The following is a 20871-nucleotide window of genomic DNA, read 5'->3' as shown; positions in this document are numbered from 1 at the left end:
TGTACAAGGGGTCAAATAATTGAAGTTCTCTTAATAATGGGGCTAAGTAGCAAATGTACTGAATGAGAGCCTTCACTTAACTCCAGTTTGTTGGTCTACAATACGCCTTCCGCAAAATAGGTAGCTACCAGCTTTAGAAAACAAGCTGTACACAAAAGCCTATACACAAATGCAAGTGACAAAGTTAGCAAAGCAATGACCAATTAAAGAGTTCAGATAAAAGATCCAGGTTAATTTACAGCCTTTAACTTACTTCACATATATATACTGTGAGTAGAACTATGAGTTAACATTTACTTGTAAAAGCTTCTTCAAGATTTCTTGCCAATTTCTAGAGCCACAGATACTCTGTGTAGTCACAAAAGGGCGTTTGCATTATTTTGTGATTTCGTTGAAAGTCTATTGGAAATGCTATTTGTACTGGGCCACAAGGATGTTCCATACACAATATTAAATTCCCCTATAAGCACCTGTAAAGATCAGAAATTGAAAACTATCAATTGTTGTAAAAATCCATCTGGTTTACTAATGTCCTTTTAGGGAAGGAAATCTGCCATCCTTATGTGGTCTGCAGTCCATGTGACTCGAGATCCACAGTTATATGGTTGACTCTTAGCTGTCCTCTGAAATGGCCTAGCAAGCCACTCAGTTCAGGGCCAATTAAGCCAACAAATGCTGGCCTTGCCAGCAATGCCCACATCCCATGAAATAATATTTCCTTTAAAAATCTGAAAATATTAATAGATATGAATTTATAAACATCTAGATAGATTTTTAAGAATTGATCTGAGCTCCTGATAATTATCTCTATTCTTGAAGTTCTAATGAAAGCTCTTCAAGAACTTTCCAGAAGACACAATGGGTGACCATTCCCTATAATATGTTACAGCACCAAGATATGTAGATAAGAAGGTTTGAAATGCAATTTTTAAATCTACAAGTAAACTGATGTCAGCCAGGACACGTAGGGGTGCCACAACTGGTCTCAATACCCCTGACTAAATGTTGGGGGCAAGCAGGCAAGGATGAACGAGCTGCCAACATTCATGACCTGCACCCCAGTACAAATTAGAGCTTTCGGGGGAAGGAGAAGGAAACTGAGAAAATATACATCATCTAAAATCACTATCCCATTTTACAATGCAATCTGAATTACAAGATTACCTTACCAGTTCAGAGGTTTCGGACATCTGTTCTTTACACAATGCATGCATACATTCATTCACAACAGCAATTTTGTTTTGTTTATAGAGTAACTAGTACATAAGAACATAATGTAAGAAATAGCAGGCCCCTCAAGACTGCTCCAACATTCAATAAGATCTGACAGCAGCCTTAACTCCACTTTACTGCCTGCCCCCTCTATAACCCTCAACTCCCTTGTAGATCATGAATCTGTCCAACATAATTATTTTGAGACGATAGTGTGAAGTGCCTAAATAAACGTGGAGGAGATCCATAAACTCCGATTTGAAAAAAAGTGCAAAACAAGAACATCAGTGCCCTCTTCTGGCTAGCTGTGCATTAAGCTACTACATACAACAACAGCCTCAATCACATTGCATTCATCTAGCTAAACTAGCTAAACAAAACTTCCAAGTAATCAAATTGCTAGACATTGGGAGCAGTTCTGTGGAATAGAACTCCTGCCTAAGATGGATGGGTTGCACCTGAACAAAGCCAGGACCAATGTTCTTGCTGAGAGATTAATTAGTATTACGAGGGAGATTTTAAGTAATTTTGCAGCAGGAGGGGAATCAGAAAATAGCAGAGGGGAGAAGTGAGCTCAGAGGACAGAGGGATATAAACAGCAATACAATTAGAAATATCACAAAAATTGCAGGGGCCAGATTGATAAAAATAGTAAGTGACAAAAAGGTATTAAATTGTATATATGTCGATATCTATAATGGAGCTAATAGGGTTGACGAGCTGCAGACAAAAAATTTCTACATGGGAATATGACATGATCGCATTAACAGAGGGAGGCCCAGGAATGGGTTCTTAATATTCCTGGTTACCAAGTATTGAGGAATGATACAGAGGAAAAGGAGGAGGGGGCAAATATTGATTAAGGATGATTAGTTACAATTCTAAATAGAAAGGATTTCATATATGGTTCTAGGACTAAATCCATTTGGCTTGAGTTGAGAAACAGGGGGAGCTGTTACATTGTTGGGAATTTTTTTAAATAGAGCTGCAAACAGGGAGGAGATAGATGAGCAAATTTGTCAGCAAATTTCAAAGGCGTCTAACAAAAATAGAGTAGTAATATTAGGAGACTTTAATTATCCTAATATAGACTGAGAAAAACAGTGCGAAGGATTGGGAAGGAGAAGAATTTCTGACATGTGCACAGGAGAACTTTCTCGAACAGTACGTCTCCAGTCCAACAAGCAACGCAGCAGTTGGATCAGGCTCTGCGAAAAAAGGTACGGCAAATGGACTATGTTATAGTGGGAGATAATCTAACAGCAACCAATACATAATTTGGTTTAAATTGTTAATGGAAGGAGACCATAAAATATCAAAGGTAAAAATGCTTAACTGGAAAAATGCTAATTTCAGTGATTTGAGAAGGTAGATTGGAAAGGTGATTACAGGATAAACCAGTAACAGAACAATTGAGGAGACTCAAGGAAGAGACATTTCAGATACAAAGTAAGCCTATTCCTTTGAAAAGAAAAGAATGTCTAAAGCCAGTGCGCACTGAATGACAAAAGCAATTAAAGTTACACAAAAACAAAAGGAAAAGCAGGCTTATAGTAAATGTCAGGAGCAAGATTCAGTTAATAATCAGGACTATTATGGAAAGTACAGGAGGGAATTGAAGAAGTTAATACAGGAGGCAAAGAGGTTACAAAATTAGCAGGCAACATTAAATCGAAACCTAAAGCATTTTATAAACATATAAAATGTAAGTGGTTAGCTGGGAAAAAGTTGCATCTATTAAATGTCCAAAGGGCAATCTTCATGTAAAGACAGAGGACATCTAAAAAATTAAATGAGCACTTTACATCTGTCTTCACATAAGGAGGCAGATGATGAAGGTTACAACAATAGTGGGAGGTTATGGACAGAATAATAGAAGACATGCTGAAAAAAATTGTTACTGAACGTCGGTAAGTCACCTGGTCCAGATGGAACACATCTGCTTAAAGAAGCAGAGATAGAAATAGCAGAAGCATTGGTCACAATCATTCAATCCTCACTGGATACAGTAGTACTGAAGGGTTGCTAATGTTATAAAAGGGAAGAAAGAGAGGGGTAAAGCAGGAAATTACAGGCCAATCACCTGAACATAACTATTATTGGAAACCATCATCATAGACAAAATAAACTTTCATTTTGGAAGGCATGGAATAATCAAGGAGAGTCCACCTGCATTTGTTAAAGATAAATACTGTCTGACTAACTTGACTGAATTAATTGATGAGGTATCACAGAAGGTTGATCAAGATAGTGCAGTAGATGCTCTATTATTAGACTTTCAGAAGGCATATTTGTGCAAGTTTGAGTGTGCAGCTATTGTATATTGTTGCTTTACATGTGAATATTCTGTACTAAATCATTTTCTTTCACCCAAAACCATGGTCTGTGCTCCATCGTGCCCAGAAAGAAGTAAGCATGACGGCTCGGGCTGTGTTCACAGAAAAAGATATCAGAGAGAAAGCTACAAATTCATTTGCTATAGAGGCATCACACTGTAGTTACTCCAGTTTACAGTGGAATTACCAAAAATGCAACAAAACTGAAGACTGTAAAGACAACTATATAAACAATATAATTTGCATGTCAATATTCAGGGACATAAGCATGACCAACATTTTAACTGGCTACTAAGATATCAGCAAAAGACTTCATTAGGAACTTCGCAGCTTTTCTGGTTTATTTGTATTGCGTAATATCCATTTACTGCTCTATAGTTTTCTTACCCGTTGGTCGGTGTGGTGAAGGAAAATGACAGAAGTTGATTCCAGAACGGATCATTTTCAGAGATGGTTTCTGTGCCAGCAAGACGCTGAAGGTAACTGTTATTTGCAAGCTCAGCAATGCTGCTGCTGTTTGCACCCATCTCTTGCTTGTGCAAAGTACCCAGTTCAGCTTATACCATCATTGCTTTTATTAGAGCCTAAATGAAATAAAAACAATGTCTCAGCCTATTGGTTAAATAACAATTTTTCCATTGAATCTTACAGCACAGGAGACCATTCAATGGCACCAGCACTTTGAAATAACTACATACAAACATCCAAACTTGGTGCAGGAGTAGGCCACTAGGCCCTTTGAGCCTGCTCCACCATTCAATAAGATGATGGCTGATCAGATTGTAACCTTAACTCCACATTCCCGCCCACACCCAATTACCTTTCAACCCACCTTTTTCATCAAGATCTATCGACCTCTGCCTTAAAAATATTCAGAGACTCTCTTCCTCAAAAGGCAGTGGAAGCAGAGTTCCACAGACTCTCAACCCTCAGACAAAAAAATGTTCATCTGTCTAAATGGGTGACCCCTTATTTTTAAACATTGGCCCCTAGAACTAGATTTGCCCATTAGAGGAAAGAAATATCCTCTCCACATCGACCCTGTCAAGACCCTTGGCGATCTTATATGCCTAGCCAGTCTAATCTTTCCTCATAAGACAGCCTACCCAATCCAAGTATTAAGTTTAATAACCTTCTCTGACCTGCTTCCAAAACATTTACAACCTTCCTTAAATAAGGAGACCAATACTGTACATAGTACACCAGATTTGAACTCACCAATGCCCTGCATAACTGAAGCATAGCCTCCTTACTTTTGTATTTAATTCCCCTCGCAATAAATGATTACATCCTGTTAGCTTTCCTAATTACTTGCTGTGCCTCCATATTAGCTTTATACAATTCCTGCACCAGGACACCTAGATCCTTCTGCATCTCAGAGCTCTGCAATCTCTCACCTTTTAGATAATATGCTTCTTTTTTATTCTTCCTGCAAAAATGGACAATTTCACACTTTCCCACATTATCCTCCATTTGCCAGGTCTTTGACCACTCACTCAACCTATCTATAACCCTTTGTAGCCTCCTTGAGTTCTGTTTACATGAGTTCTTTTTGTCAATAGCAAATTTAGCAATCATACCTTCAGTCCCTTCATGCAAATCATTTATATAAATTGTAAAAAGTCAAGGCCCCAGCACTGATATCCATGGCACACCACTCTTTACATTTTGCCAACCAGAAAAAGACACATTTATGCCTACCCTCTCTTTACTGTTAGCTAGCCAATCTTCTATTCATGCCAATATGTTACCCCCCTGAAATAGCCTTTGATGCCATGCCTTATCAAATGTTTTCTGGAAATCTAAATACACTACATCCACCATTCCCCATTATCCACAGCATATGTTACCTCTTCAAAGGACGCCAATAAGTTGGTTAAATATGATTTCCCTCACATAAATCCACATTTACTCTGCCTGATTGCCTTGAATTTTTCTAAGTGCCCTGCTATAATGTCTTTAACAATAGCTTATAATATTTTCCCTACGACAAATGTTAAACTAACCGGCCTGTAGTTTCCTGCTTTGGGTCTCCCTCTCTCTCTCCTTTTTTGAATAAAGGAGTTTCATTCACTATTTTCCAATCTAATGGAGCCTTCCCTGAATCTAGGGAACTTTGGAAAATTAAAACCAACTCACAACTATCTCACTAGCCACTTCTTTCAAGACCCTAGGTTAAAGTCTTTCAGGACCCGGTGACTTGTCAGCCTGCAGCTCCAACAATTTACTCAGTACCACTTCCCTGGTGATTGTAATTTTCCCTAATTCCTCCCTCATTTCCATTTCCTGATTTACAGCTATTTCTGGAATGTTAATTGTATCCTCCATAGTGAAGACCGAGGCAAAATGCCAGTTCAATTCATCTGGCATCTCCTTATTTTCCATTATTAATTTACCAGACTCACTTTCTATAGGACTTCTATAAGATTCCTGTAGCACATCACTCAATATCTTGCCAACCAGAAAAAGACCCAGTTATGCCGACCCTCTGTTTCATGTTAGCTCGCCAATCTTCTATCCATGCCAATACGGTACCCCCAAATCATGAGCTTTTATTTTTTGCTCACTTTTGTTAACTCTTTTCTTTTTTTTTTAAAAGTATTTACACTCTTACTATCTACCTTTATATTTCTAGCTAGCTTTCTCTCGTACTCTAATTTTTTCTTATGATTTTGTGGTCATTCTTTGCTGTTTTTTATATCCTGTTCAATCAACTGACCTGCCACCCATCTTTGCGCAATTAAATGCTATTTATTTAAATTTGATAGTGTCTTTAACTTTTTTAGTTAACCATGGATGGTGGGTCCTCCCCTTGGAATTTTTCTCTCATTGTAATGTGTATTCTGTGTATTCTGAAATACCCCCTTAAATGTCCACCACTGCATCTCTATTGACCATCCCTTAATCTAATTTGCCCGTTCCCTTTAACAGGCTGCGCTTTCATGCCCTCATAATTGTCCTTCTTTAAGTTCAAAATATTAGTTTTGGACTCACTCTGCTCTCCCTCAAACTGCATGTAAAACTCAATCGTATTATGATCGCTGCTACCTAGAGCCACCTTCACTATGAGTTCATTAAATAATTCTATCTCATTGAGCAACATCAAGTCTAGTATAGCCTGCTCTCTGCTTGGCTCCAGAATGTGCTGTTCTAAGAAACCATCCGGAAAACATTCTATGAATTCCTCATCTAGGTTTGTCCATCTGATTTTCCCAGTCTATATGCAGATTAAAATCCCCCATGATTATCGCCATACCTTTCTGACAAGCTCCCATTATTTCTTCCTTTATACCTCGTCGGCGAATTTAAACTAAATTGGCAGGGGGGTGGGATCCTGAAAAGTAGTTCAGAGGGGAGAGAAGCTGAAATGGAATTAGAAGTTAAAAGCTAGTGAGTGAGTCTGGAAGGCAGAGGAAACATAAGCTGGATAAGAAAGAAGTCAGTTTAGCAAGGCTAAATGGAATATATTTTAATGTAAGGAGCCTGAGGTATAAGACAGACAAGCTGAGGCACAGATAGGCACATGGGAATGTGATATCATAGCTATGACCGAGACTTGGCTAATAGGGCAGAATCAGCAGCTCAACATACCTGGTTATAGGGTATGCAGACGAGATAGAAAGGGGGTTAGAAGAGGAGGGTGGGGTCACAATATTGATCAAGGAATCAATTATAGCAGTGAAGAGGAATGATCTTGGAAGGATCATCAAATGAGGCCATATGGATGGAAGTAAAAAAAACTCAAAAGGGGCAAACATGCTGTTGGCCATGTACTATAGGCCACCAAAGTCAGTGGGAGATAGAAGATCAAATATGTAATCAAATTTCAAAAAAGTATAAGAATAATAAGGCAGTAATAGTAGGGGGATTTTAACTACCCAAATATTAACTGGGATAGTTTTAGTGTGCAAGGTAGAGAGGGAGCAAAATTCTTAAGTTGCATCCAGGAGAATTTACATAGAAAGCCCAACAAGGGAAGGGACAGTTCTGGACTTTATATTCGGAAATGAACCCGGGCAGGTGGAAGGCGTATCAGTGGGGAAGCATTTTGGAGATAGCAACAATAACTCAGTTAGATTTAGGATAGTTATAAAAAAAGATACGGCTGGGTCAGGAATAAAAGTTCTAAACTAGGGAAAAGCTAATTTTACTAAGATAAAATATGATTTGGCCCAAGTGGACTGGAAGCGGCTACTTGCAGATAAAACTGTATCAGAGCAGTGGGAAGCATCCAAGGAGGAAAGAGCGAGAGTACAGGACAAATATGTTCCCATAAAGACAAAGGTTGGGGGGGAAACCAAGTCTGGAGAACCCTGGATGTCAAGGAACATAAAGGTTAGGATTAAGGAAAAAAGAGCTTATGGCAGATACCAAGGCTCAATACAGCAGAGTCCCTACAGGAGTATACAAAGTGCAGGGTGGAAACTAGGAAAGCTAAGAGAGTGCATGAGAAAGCATTGGTGGGTAGAATAAAGGAAAACCCGAAGGGTTTTTTTTAAATATATAAAGAGCAAGAGAATAACTAGGGAACGAGTAGGGCCAATTAGGGACTACGGAGGTAATGCGTGTGTGGACCCATATTTACAGTGCAAAAGGAGGCCATTCAGCCCTTTGCATCCATTCCAGCTCTCTGTAAAAGCAATCCCCTGCTCCTATCCTCCCCCTGTCTTTTCTCTGTGGACCTGCAATTATTGTCCTTTTGCCACGATTGAATCTGCCTCAGCTATGCTCTCAGGCAGTGAATTCAATAATTGATGCATCGGTATTCATTTAATGCCCTAAAGCTGCAGAACAGAGGGATTAGCAGAAAAGATGGTTGATGAACAATGGCAGGCGCTTAAGAAAATAGTTCATGATTCTCAATAATGATTCTCAATGCAGTACTGTGGCTGTATCTATACCACATGTGCTGCAGCGGTTCAAGAAGGCAGCTCACCACCACCTTCTCAAGGGCAACTAGGGCCAATTCCATTGGTGGCTGACAATCTTAGATTGGCCTATATACCATTTCAGCCTCTGTCTCACTCAGGCCGACGTCTTCCCTCTGTATTTAGAGATCTGTACGGGATGTTGGATGATCCCCCAAAAAAGGTGTAAACACAGAAAACTTTCTGTGAGACTGCCATAATATGCAGGAAGAAACATTTTGTTCCAATAATGAGGCACCGATCCAAAAACTAATATATTGGCCAAGCAAGAAGGAAGATAAAACCCATTTTCTATTCACCACATGTTCCGACTGTGTATTGTTGAGAACACCTGCTCAGAATTTGCTCAGATAAGAAAGAAACCTTCACTTACAAGATCATGAAGGAATTACCACTGTTGCTGGGTCAAAATCCTAGAAATCCCTCCCTAACAGCACTCTGGGTGTACCTACACCACAGGGACTGCAGTGGTTCATGAAGGCAGCTCAATGCCACCTTCTCAAGGGCAATTAGGTAATAAATGCTGGCCTAGCTGACGACACCTACATCCCATAAATGAATTTAAAAAACGTCACCTGGGGAGCACAGCAAAAATGATTTCAAGGGAGCTCAACAAAAATGCAGTCTCCTGAGGGTAGGGCAAAACGCAGTCCGAGGGGGGGCTCAGCGAAACGCAGTCCGGGGGGGGGCTCAGCGAAACGCAGTCCGGGGGGGGGGGCTCAGCGAAACGCAGTCCGGGGGGGGGCTCAGCGAAACGCAGTCCGGGGGGGGGGCTCAGCGAAACGCAGTCCGGGGGGGGGGCTCAGCGAAACGCAGTCCGGGGGGGGGCTCAGCGAAACGCAGTCCGGGGGGGGAGTCCGGGGGGGGGCTCAGCGAAACGCAGTCACGGGGGGGGCTCAGCGAGAACGCAGTCCGGGGGGGGGCTTAGCGAAACGCAGTCCGGGGGGGGGCTCAGCGAAACGCAGTCCGGGGGGGGGGGGCTCAGCGAAACGAAGTCCGGGGGGGGGCTCAGCGAAACGCAGTCGGGGGGGGGGGCGCAGCGAAACGCAGTCCGGGGGGGGGGCTCAGCGAAACGCAGTCCGGGGGGGGGGCTCAGCGAACGCAGTCCGGGGGGGGCACAGCGAAACGCAGTCCGGGGGTCTCAGCAAACGCAGTCCGGGGGAGCCGCAAAACGCAGTCCTGGGGAGCTCGCAAAACGCAGTCCGGGGAGCTCAGCAAAACGCAGTCCGTGGAGCTCAGCAACCCGCAGTCCGGGGGAGCACACAAAACGCAGTCCGGGGAGCTCAGCAAAACGCAGTCCGGGGAGCTCAGGCCAAAACGCAGTCCGGGGGAGCTCAGCAAAACGCAGTCCGGGGGAGCTCAGCAACACGCAGTCCGGGGGAGCTCAGCAAAACGCAGTCCGGGGGAGCTCAGCAAAACGCAGTCCAGGGGGAGCTCAGCAAAACGCAGTCCGGGGGAGCTCAGCAAAACGCAGTCCGGGGGAGCTCAGCAAAACGCAGTCCGGGGGAGCTCAGCAAAACGCAGTCCGGGGGAGCTCAGCAAAACGCAGTCCGGGGGAGCTCAGCAAAACGCAGTCCGGGGGAGCTCAGCAAAACGCAGTCCGGGGGAGCTCAGCAAAACGCAGTCCGGGGGAGCTCAGCAAAACGCAGTCCGGGGGAGCTCAGCAAAACGCAGTCCGGGGGAGCTCAGCAAAACGCAGTCCGGGGGAGCTCAGCAAAACGCAGTCCGGGGGAGCTCAGCAAAACGCAGTCCGGGGGAGCTCAGCAAAACGCAGTCCGGGGGAGCTCAGCAAAACGCAGTCCGGGGGAGCTCAGCAAAACGCAGTCCGGGGGAGCTCAGCAAAACGCAGTCCGGGGGAGCTCAGCAAAACGCAGTCCGGGGGAGCTCAGCAAAACGCAGTCCGGGGGAGCTCAGCAAAACGCAGTCCGGGGGAGCTCAGCAAAACGCAGTCCGGGGGAGCTCAGCAAAACGCAGTCCGGGGGAGCTCAGCAAAACGCAGTCCGGGGGAGCTCAGCAAAACGCAGTCCGGGGGAGCTCAGCAAAACGCAGTCCGGGGGAGCTCAGCAAAACGCAGTCCGGGGGAGCTCAGCAAAACGCAGTCCGGGGGAGCTCAGCAAAACGCAGTCCGGGGGAGCTCAGCAAAACGCAGTCCGGGGGAGCTCAGCAAAACGCAGTCCGGGGGAGCTCAGCAAAACGCAGTCCGGGGGAGCTCAGCAAAACGCAGTCCGGGGGAGCTCAGCAAAACGCAGTCCGGGGGAGCTCAGCAAAACGCAGTCCGGGGGAGCTCAGCAAAACGCAGTCCGGGGGAGCTCAGCAAAACGCAGTCCGGGGGAGCTCAGCAAAACGCAGTCCGGGGGAGCTCAGCAAAACGCAGTCCGGGGGAGCTCAGCAAAACGCAGTCCGGGGGAGCTCAGCAAAACGCAGTCCGGGGGAGCTCAGCAAAACGCAGTCCGGGGGAGCTCAGCAAAACGCAGTCCGGGGGAGCTCAGCAAAACGCAGTCCGGGGGAGCTCAGCAAAACGCAGTCCGGGGGAGCTCAGCAAAACGCAGTCCGGGGGAGCTCAGCAAAACGCAGTCCGGGGGAGCTCAGCAAAACGCAGTCCGGGGGAGCTCAGCAAAACGCAGTCCGGGGGAGCTCAGCAAAACGCAGTCCGGGGGAGCTCAGCAAAACGCAGTCCGGGGGAGCTCAGCAAAACGCAGTCCGGGGGAGCTCAGCAAAACACAGTCCGGGGGAGCTCAGCAAAACACAGTCCGGGGGAGCTCAGCAAAACGCAGTCCGGGGGAGCTCAGCAAAACACAGTCCGGGGGAGCTCAGCAAAACACAGTCCGGGGGAGCTCAGCAAAACACAGTCCGGGGGAGCTCAGCAAACCTTTGATAGGAATAGTAGTGAGGTAGGTATCGGGAATAGGAGCAAGAGGGGTATTGGGACCAGGAGCGAGAGGGGCATCAGGAATAGGAGTGAGGGGGCACCAGAAGTGGTTCCCAGAATTACCCTCAAAGGGCATTTCAGCAGCAACTGACAATCTGTGAAGACATAGGTACAGTCCTCAATTAATATTTTGCGTCAGTGTTCATAATGGAAAAGGACAATGCAGGTATAGACATCAGGGTGGAGGACTGTGAAATATTAGAAGAAATTAAGAGAGAGAGAGGAGGTACTAGCGGGTTTAGCGGCCTTAAAAGTGGATAAATCCGCATGCCCAGAAGGGATGTTTCCCAGGCTGTTGACAGAGGCAAGGGAAGAGATATCAGGGGCCGTGGCAGTAATTTTCAAATCCTCTCTGGCCACAGGTGAGGTACCAGAGGACGGGAGAGAGGACTAATATTTCCTCCCTTTTTTAATAATGGGACAGAAATAGACATGAAATTACAGGCAAGTCAATCTAACCTCAGTGGTGAGGAAGTTACTAGAAAGAATTCTGAAGGACAGAGTATATCTGCACTTGGAGAGGTGCAGATTAATCAGGGATAGTCAACATCGTTTTGTTAAGAGAAGGTCGTGTTTGACAAATTTGATCAAATTTTTTGAGGAGGTAACCAGGAGTGCTGATGAGGATAATGCATTTGATGTGGTGTACGTAAATGATTTGGACATAAATGTAGGGGGTATGATCAAGAAGTTCGCAGATGACACGAAAATTGGTAGGATGGTAAATAGTGAGGAGGATAGCCGTAAACTGCAGGAGGATATCAATGGACTGGGTCAGGTGGACAAATGGAATTCAACCCGGAAAAGTGTGAGGTAATGCACTTTGGGAGGGCTAACAAGGCAAGGGACTATACTTGAATGGTAAGATCCTGGAAAGTACTGAAGATCAGAGGGTCCTTGGTGTGCATATCCACAGATCCCTGAAGGTAAAAGGGCAGGTAGATAAGGTAGTTAAGGCGGCATGCGGGATACTTGTATTCTATGCCTCAGCTAATAAAGGCAAGAGCAGGGGGGTTATGCTGGAACTGTATAAAATGCTGATTAGGCCACAACTGGAGTACTGCGTGCAGCACTGGTCACTACACTATAGGAAGCATGTGATTGCACAGGAGAGGGTGCAGAGGAGATTTACCAGGATGCTGCCTGGGCTAGAGGGTCTGAGCTATGAGGGAAGATTGGATAGGCTTGAGTTGTTTTCCTTGGAGCAGCAAAAGTTGAGAGGGGACCTGATAGAGGTGTATAAGATTATGAGGGGCATAGATGGAGTGTATAGGGTGCACCATTAGTTTGGGGGGTCAATAACCGGGGACATAGATTTAAGCTAAGAAGCAGAAGGCTAAGAGGGGAGTTGAGGAGAAATTATTTCACCCAGAGGGTGGTGGGAGCCTGGAACTCACTGCATAAAAGGGTGGTTGAGTCAGAAACTCTTGTAACATTTAAAAAGTATTTTGATATTCACTTGCATTGCCATTTCCTCCAGGGTTATATGCCAAGCACTGGAAAATGGGATTAGTGCAGTCAGATCTTTGTTGACCGGCGTGGACACGATGGGCAGAATAGCCTCCTTCTGTGTTGTAAACATCTATGAGTCTACTGTATGGTTACTGTTAGGAGCCTGTACACCTCTCCCACAAGTGACTTCTTGCCTTTTATCATTTCTCATCTCTACCCAAACTGCTTCTACATCCTGGTTCCCTGAACTTAGCTCATCCCTCTCTAATAACCTCATTAATTAACATCCTTCCATCTTTTCCTGCTTCCTGTCCTTCCTAAATGTCACGTACCCTTCAATGTTCAGGTTACAATCTGTGTCACCCTGCAGCCATGTCTCTGTAATGGCTATCAAATAATATGTATTTATTTCTTTTTGCGTTGAGTTCATCTGTTTTGTTTCAAATGCTACGTGCATTCAGATTCAGAGCCTTTATTTTTGTCCTTTTATTATTTTTGTAACTTCTCGCTTTATCAACTGATTTACTCTTAGATTTGTACTCCCTGTAGACTGTCACTTCCAATCATGGTCTGTTTATCATTTCCCACATTAATACCTTACTCTCTTGCCTTTCCTCTACTCTTTGATTTACCAAGTCTAAGTTTACCAAATTTAACTATCCATCTTAATCCCATTCCCCATCTTCCCAAAGCCCTGTAAAATGTTTCCTTTTCAAGTAAATATCCAATTTCCTTCTGAAAGTTATACTTGAATCTGCTTCCACCACCCTGCAGCATTGAGAGGAAACAAGAGGGCACAGATTTAAAGTAATTGGTAAAAGAAGCAATGGAAACATTGGGGGGGCAGGGAGTAACTTTTCAATGCAGCAAGTGGTTAAGATCTGGAAATCACTGCCATTTTTTTTGAGTGTGTTGGAGGCAGGTTCAATTGAGGCACTCAAGAAGGAATTGAATTATCTGAAAAGGAAGCATGTGCAAGCTTATGTGGAAAAGGCAGGGAAGTGGCACTAGATGGCTCACTTGGGGAGCTGACATAGACATTACTAGTCAAGTGGCAGAGCAGGCTTGAAGGGCCGAATGGCCTATTGCTGCTTCTAAGTCCTATGTTCTTATGGAATATGTCTCTTAACATGCTGACTATCCAAAAAAAGGCTTAGAGTTTGCTTAATGACCTCAAACAGCAAGGAGGCGAGAATTCTACTACCATCAAAAATTTTATTGCAAAGCATTTGATAAGGTGCCCTACAGGATGTTATTATAGAAAATTAGACTCATGGGATTTGGGTCATATATTAGCATGGATTGCAGATTTGCTAATGGACAGAATTGAGAGGAGGACAGTTCAGGACATTTTCAGATTTGCGGGCTATAATTAGTGGGGTAGTGCAAGGATCAGTACTGGGCATTAGTTTTTGCAGTTTACATTAATGAACGATGACTTACACTAATGAGGGGACTGAGCATAATGTATCAAAGCTGGCTGACAATATAAAGTTAGGTGAGAAAGTAAATGGAGGGGAGAATGCAAAGGGGCTGCAAAGGGATATAGGCAAGTTGGTTGAGAGGGCAAAGGCAGGCAATGGAATAGTGAGGCAAAAGATGGGAAATTACAGGCCGATTAGCGTGACCTCGGTCGTTGGTAAGATTTTAGAGTCCATTATTAAGGATGAGATTTCAGAATACTTGGAAGTGCATGGTAAAATAGGGCAAAGTCAGCATGGTTTCATCAAGGGGAGGTCATGCCTGACAAATCTGTTAGAATTCTTTGAGGAGGTAACGAGTAGGTTAGACAAAGGAGAGCCAATGGATGTTATCTACTTGGACTTCCAGAAGGCCTTTGACAAGATGCTGCACAGGAGGCTGCTCAGTAAGATAAAAGCCCATGATGTTAGAGGCAAGGTATTAGCATGGATAGAAGATTGGCAGTCTGGCAGGAGGCAGAGAGTGGGGATAAGGGGGTCCTTCTCAGGATGAAAGCCAGTGACTAGTGGAGATCCGCAGGGGTCAGTGTTGGGACCACAACTTTTCACTTTATACATTAATGATCTAGATGAAGGAACTGAGGGCATCCTGGCTAAGTTTGCAGATGATACAAATATAAGTGGAGGGACAGGTAGTATTGAGGAGGCGGGGAGGCTACAGAAGGATTTGGACAGTTAGGAGATTGGGCAAAGAAGTGGCAGATGGAATATAACATGGGCAAATGTGAGGTCATGCACTTTGGTAGGAAGAATAGAGGCATGGACTATTTTCTAAATGGGGAGAGAATTCAGAAATCTGGAGTGCAAAGGGACTTGGGAATCCTAGTCCAGGATTCTCTTAAGGTTAACTTGCAGGTTGAGTCGGTATTTAGGAAGGCAAATGCAATGTTGGCATTTATTATGAGAGGATTAGAATATAAAAGCAGGGATTGCTGCTGAGGCTTTATAAGGCTCAGTCAGACCACATTTAGAATATTGTGAGCAATTTTGGGCGCCGTATCTCAGGAAGGATGTTCTGGCCCTGGAGAGGGTCCAGAGGAGGTTCACGAGAAGAATCCCAGGAATGAAAGGCTTAACATATGAGTAACGTTTGAGGACTCTGGGTCTATACTCGAAGGAGTTTAGAAGGATGGGGGGGATCTGATTGAAACTTACAGAATACGGAAAGGCCTGGATAGAGTGGACGTGGGGAAGATGTTTCCATTAGTAGGAGAGACCAGGACCCGAGGGCACAGCCTCAGAGTAAAGGGAAGACCTTTTAGAACAGAGATGAGGAGAAACTTCTTTAGCCAGAGAGTGGTGAATCTATGGAATTCATTGCCACAGAAGGCTGTGCAGGCCAGGTCATTGAGTGTATTTAAGACCTAGATAGATAGGTTCTTGATTGGTAAGGGGATCAAAGGTTACGGGGAGAAGGCGGGAGAATGGGGTTGAAAAACTTATCAGCCACGATTGAATTGTGGAGCAGACTCGACGGGCCGAATGGCCTAATTTCTGCTCCTATGGCTTAAGTGGCAAAGTGTGAAGTTTTCCACTTTGATAGCAAAAATAAAAACAACATCTTTTGAATGGTGAGGGACTAGGAAATGTTTGTATTCAGAGGGACCAGGGTATCCTTGTCCATGAAAGCTAACACGCAAGAACTGCAAGCTCTTAGTCCTTAATCAAACATCATCTCAGAATCCTATACACTTCAATAAAATTGCCTCTCATTTTTCTAAACACCAATGAATACAGACCCAACCTGGTCAACCTTTCCTCATAAGAGAACCCTTCTTCCCAGGAATGAATCTAGGGAATCTTGTCTGACCTGCTTCCAAAGCAGGTTTATTCCTTCTTAAATAAGGAAACCAAACTGTACACAGTACTCTGGGTGTGGTCTCACCAATGCCCTATACAATTGTAACAAGGTTTTTTTGGTTCACTCATGGGATGTGAGTGTCACTGGCTAAACCAGCATTTATTGCCCATCCCTAATTGACCTTGAGGAGGTAGTGGTGAGCTGCCTTCTTGAACTGCTGCAGTCTCGGTGATGTAGGTGCAACCACAGTGATGTTAGGGAGATAGTTCCATGATTTTGGCCCAGCAACAGTGAAGGAACAGCAATATATTTCCAAGTCAGGGTGGTGAGTGGCTTGAGGGAAACTTCCATATGGTGGTGTTCCCATGTGTCTGCTGCCCTTGTCCTTCTAGATTGTAGTGGTCGTGGGTTTGGAAGGTGCTGTCTAAGGAGGCTTGGTGAGTTTCTGCAGTGCATCTTGTAGATGGTACACATTGCTGCCACTGTTTGTCAGTGGTGGAGGGAGTGAATGTTTGTGGAAAGGGTGCACATCAAGCTGGCTGCTTTGTCTGGATGGTGACAAGCTTCTTGAGTATCGTTGGAGCTGCACTCATCCAGGAAAGTGGACCGTATTCCATCACACTCCTGACTTATGCCTTGTAGATGGTGGACAGGCTTTGGGGAGAATGTGAGTTACTCGCTGCAGGATTCCGAGCCTCTGACCTGCTCTTGTAGCCACAGTATTTATATGGCTAGTCCAGTTCAGTTTCTGGTCACTGATAACCCCAAAGACATTGATAGTGGGGGATTCAGGATGGTAATGCCATTGAATGTCAAGGGACAATGGTTAGATTCTCTCTTGTTGGAGATGGTCATTGCCTGGCACCTGTGTGGCACAAAGGTTACTTGCTACTTGTCTGCCAAGTCTGGATATTGTCCAGGTCTTGCTGCATTTGGACATGGACTGCTTCAGTATCTGAGGAGTTGCGAATGGTGCTGAACATTGTGCAATCATCAGTGAACATCCCCACTTCTGACCTTATGATGAAAGGAAGGTCATTGATGAAGCAGCTGAAGGTGGTTGGGCTGAGGACACCACCCTGCAGAACTCCTGCAGTGATGACCTGGAACTAAGGTGATTGATTTCCAACAACCACAACCATCTTCTTTTGTGCTAGGTATGACTCCAGCCACCAGATAGTTTTCCCCCCGATTCCCATTGACTCCAGTTTTGCTAGGGCTCATTGATGCCACAGTCAAATGCTGCCTTGATGTCAAGGGCAGTCACTCTCACCTCATCTCTAGAGTTCAGCTCTTTTGTCCACATTTAAACCAAGATTTTTCTTCAGAGCTCTGAAAGAGTCTTACAGATTCGAAACGCCGATGCTGCCAGGCCCAAGTTTTTCCAGCATTTTCTGTTTTTACTTATTTAGTATCACAGCCATGCCCCTGCCTCAATGCATAAACCATTTTAGAACCCTACTTAGCCCCATTACTCCTTTTACCACCTTTTTACTCTTTATATGCCTATAGAATACTTTTGGATTCGCTTTAATGTTAGTTGCTAGTCTGTTCTCATACCCTCTCTTTGCTTTTCTTATTTGTTTTTTCACTTCCCATCTGAAGCTTCTATATTCAGCCTGGTTCTCATTGTATTGTCCACCTGACATCTGACATGTCTAATCTTTTTTTCATTAATTTACTCCACATCTCTTTCTTCATCCAGGAAGCTCTGGCCTTGTTTGTCCTACCTTTTCTTCTCATGAGAATTCACCTTGACGGCAACCCAAACTACCTCCCCTTTAAAGGGATCCCTTTGTCCCATCACAGTTTGCCTGCTAATCTTTGATTCTAATTTACCTGCGTCAGATGCACCTCACTGAAGTTGGCCCTTCCTCAGTTAATTATTTTTAACTTGGATTGTCCCCTGTCCTTTTGCATAGCTAAGCTAAACCGTATGGCACTATGGTCATTGTTCCCTAAATGTTCCCCTGCTGATATTTGATTCACCTCATTCCCCACAAGATTCAACAACGCTCATTGGACTGGAAACAGTGATGTAGAAAATTCTCCTGAGCACACTTTTTTGCCCCTCTCTGCCCTGTGTAAGATCACTATCACAGTTTACATGAGAATAATTAAAACTTCCCATGTTATGATATAGCAGGCTGACCAAATCCCAAAAGGAAACTTGGCCAAGCTATCACAATGATTTTGCAATTTATAGTTATTACAAGAAGGTATGTTCATTGAAGTCAGAAGTAAAGAGTCCAGTCCACTACTACCTTTGGAGATCTTAAATATTAAATTAAAACATTTATTAACAAAAGAAAAGAAAACTTAAACACACAAGATTAGAGTCACACAGTTAAATTTAGTCTTATAACATTTCCCAAAAGATTTCCACCAAGCTGGACTTACAAGTAAACACCCTTCTCCCAGGCAACAGTCCAAATAGATTCTTAATCCATAAAACATCCAGTAATATTACCACAAGGTAGTCACTGTTACAATAAGGAATGTGTTTCACAGCTTCTCTTGTCCTCTCACTCGATAATGGAACTCCAACGCTTTTAACAAAACCTTGCTTTCTGGAACAAGCAAGCACTTTCTGGGTTGGCTAGAAGCTGCTACTTCATAGTACACTCTTCAAGATCTCACATGGTCAATCAAATACAGTTTTCAATCTTTTCTTAAATATATTTTCTCCCTTTTGATCCTTCAAATCCATTAGTTCAAACTTAATTTGAAATTCAAACTCTTCCAAATATAAGGTTTTTCATGTTTCCATCTTGTCTTTGCTTTTGGGTCAATAACACATGATAACCCCACTACTTGTTTACCTATGAACTCCTGCAAGATGCAACCATTTTCCTTGTCACATTCTAATTTCACTTTGAAATTCAAACCACCTCTCAACTTATCTACGAATACAAACGTTAGCTCATCCATTTCCATTTCAAAATGCCTGCTTTTACACCTAACCTCTTTTATGATTTAAACCTTGCAGTCTGACTGTCTTCAATTTAATTAAATTAGCCACAAACATACACAAACAGCCCCCACAAGCCTGCTTCAGTATCCCACAGCAATACTAGGAAAAAAAATGATAACTCCTTTATACCCATTATAATAACTCTATAATTCTTGCACCTAATTTCCTTGCAAATTTATTCCTCTAGATCTTTCCCAGGAGTTGGTCACCTATAAAACACACCCAGCAATATAATGGTACCTCTATTGTTTCTTAGCTCTAACCAAATAGATCTGTCCTCAATCCCTTTAGGGCATCCTCTCTCTCCAGTACTGCAATGTTCTCCTTAATAAATACTGCTACCCCTCCTCCTTTCTTTCCTTCTTGATCTTCCCTGAACACCTTGTGTACTGAAATATGCAGTATCCAGTCCTTTCCTTTTTGAGCCAGGTCTCTGTTATTGCCATTAGCTAACTTTTTCCACAGGTCTATCAGCACCTACAGCTCACCAACCTTATTTACCTAATCTGCGCATTCACATATATGTAGAGTAAACCAAATTTAGACCCTATTACATTCTCTCTTTCTGACCCCACCTAATACCTTGCTATTTCCTTATCTAGTGCTTTCTGACTCTCCCATATCTTTGTACACCTTGGCTTTCCTCTCCAGTGTTACCTCCTGGTTTCCATACCACAGCTAAGTTAGTGTAAACCCTCCCCAGTAGCACTAGCAAAACACCCCATAAGGACAATGGTTTCCAGTCTGTTCAGGTGCAACCCGTCTAGGCCTGTACAGGTCCCAATTCCCCAAGAATAGATCCCAGTGTGCCTGGAATACAAAGTCTTCCCTTCTGCACCATCTCTCCAGCCACACATTTATCTGCTCTATCTTCCTTCTTCTATACACAGCATGTTGAGGAATCAACTAGAGAGCAGGGTATTTTAGATCTAGTAATATGCGATGAAAAAGATAAAAATAATCTGGTTATAAAGGAGATTCTAAGGAAGGGTGACCATAATATGATGGAATTCTACATTAAGTGTGAAAGTGATGTAATTCATCCAAAACTTTCGTCTAAATAAAGAAAGTATGATGGGTAAATTGGCTGTGGTAAATTAGGAAACTACATTAAAAAGGTATGACAGTAGACAGGCAATGACGAGCATTTAAAGAATTAATGCCTGGTTTACAAATTTCCATTCTTTTGAGGCACAAAAACCCAGCAGGAAAGTTGATCCAACCATGATTAACAAGAGAAGTTAAAGATTTTATCAGATCAAAGTAAGAGGCTTATAAAGTTGCCGAAAAAAGTAGTAAGCCATTTTAGAATTCAGCAAAGGAGGACCAAGAAGCTGATCAAGAAAAAGATAATAGAATATGAAAGTAACTAGTGAGAAACATAAAAACAGACTGTAAAAGTTTTTTTTATGCATGTAAAAAGGAAAAGGGTGAGCAAAGACAAATGTGGGCCCACTACAGGCAGAGACAAGTGAATTTATAATTGGGAATAATGAGGAAGAGCAGAGAAACTAAACAAATACTTGGCATCTTCATGGAGGAAGATACAAAAATCCTTCCAGGGATTCGAGAGAACCAAGGGCTAGCAAGAATGAGTAGCAAAAAGAAATAAGTATTAATTTAAAAAAAAGTCTCAGTACTGGAGAAATTAATGGGACTGAAAGTTGATAAATCCCCTGGACCTGATGATCTCCATCCCAGAGTGTTAAAAGAGGTGGCTGCAGAGATAGTGGATGCATTGGTGGTCAACTTCCAAAA

The 20871-nt window shown here is 43.4% G+C and overlaps 1 protein-coding gene across 2 annotated transcripts in view; it reads right to left on the bottom strand.

Moving 5' to 3' along the window:
• Positions 1-20871, bottom strand: part of dym (dymeclin) — a 553915-nt gene that overhangs the window by 510968 nt on the left and 22076 nt on the right. For both annotated transcript variants that reach the window (XM_041192773.1, XM_041192774.1), the window contains exon 2: positions 3936-4132. In XM_041192773.1, coding sequence (XP_041048707.1) covers positions 3936-4075 — 140 coding nt within the window. In that variant the 5' untranslated portion in view covers positions 4076-4132. The remainder of the gene's footprint in view (positions 1-3935; positions 4133-20871) is intronic.

The sequence above is a fragment of the Carcharodon carcharias genome, chromosome 1 (assembly GCF_017639515.1).
Source record: "Carcharodon carcharias isolate sCarCar2 chromosome 1, sCarCar2.pri, whole genome shotgun sequence".
NCBI classification, from domain to species: Eukaryota; Metazoa; Chordata; class Chondrichthyes; order Lamniformes; family Lamnidae; genus Carcharodon; species Carcharodon carcharias.
Note: the sequence above shows the minus strand (reverse complement) of the source record. Positions and strands in the feature narration are given on the sequence as shown.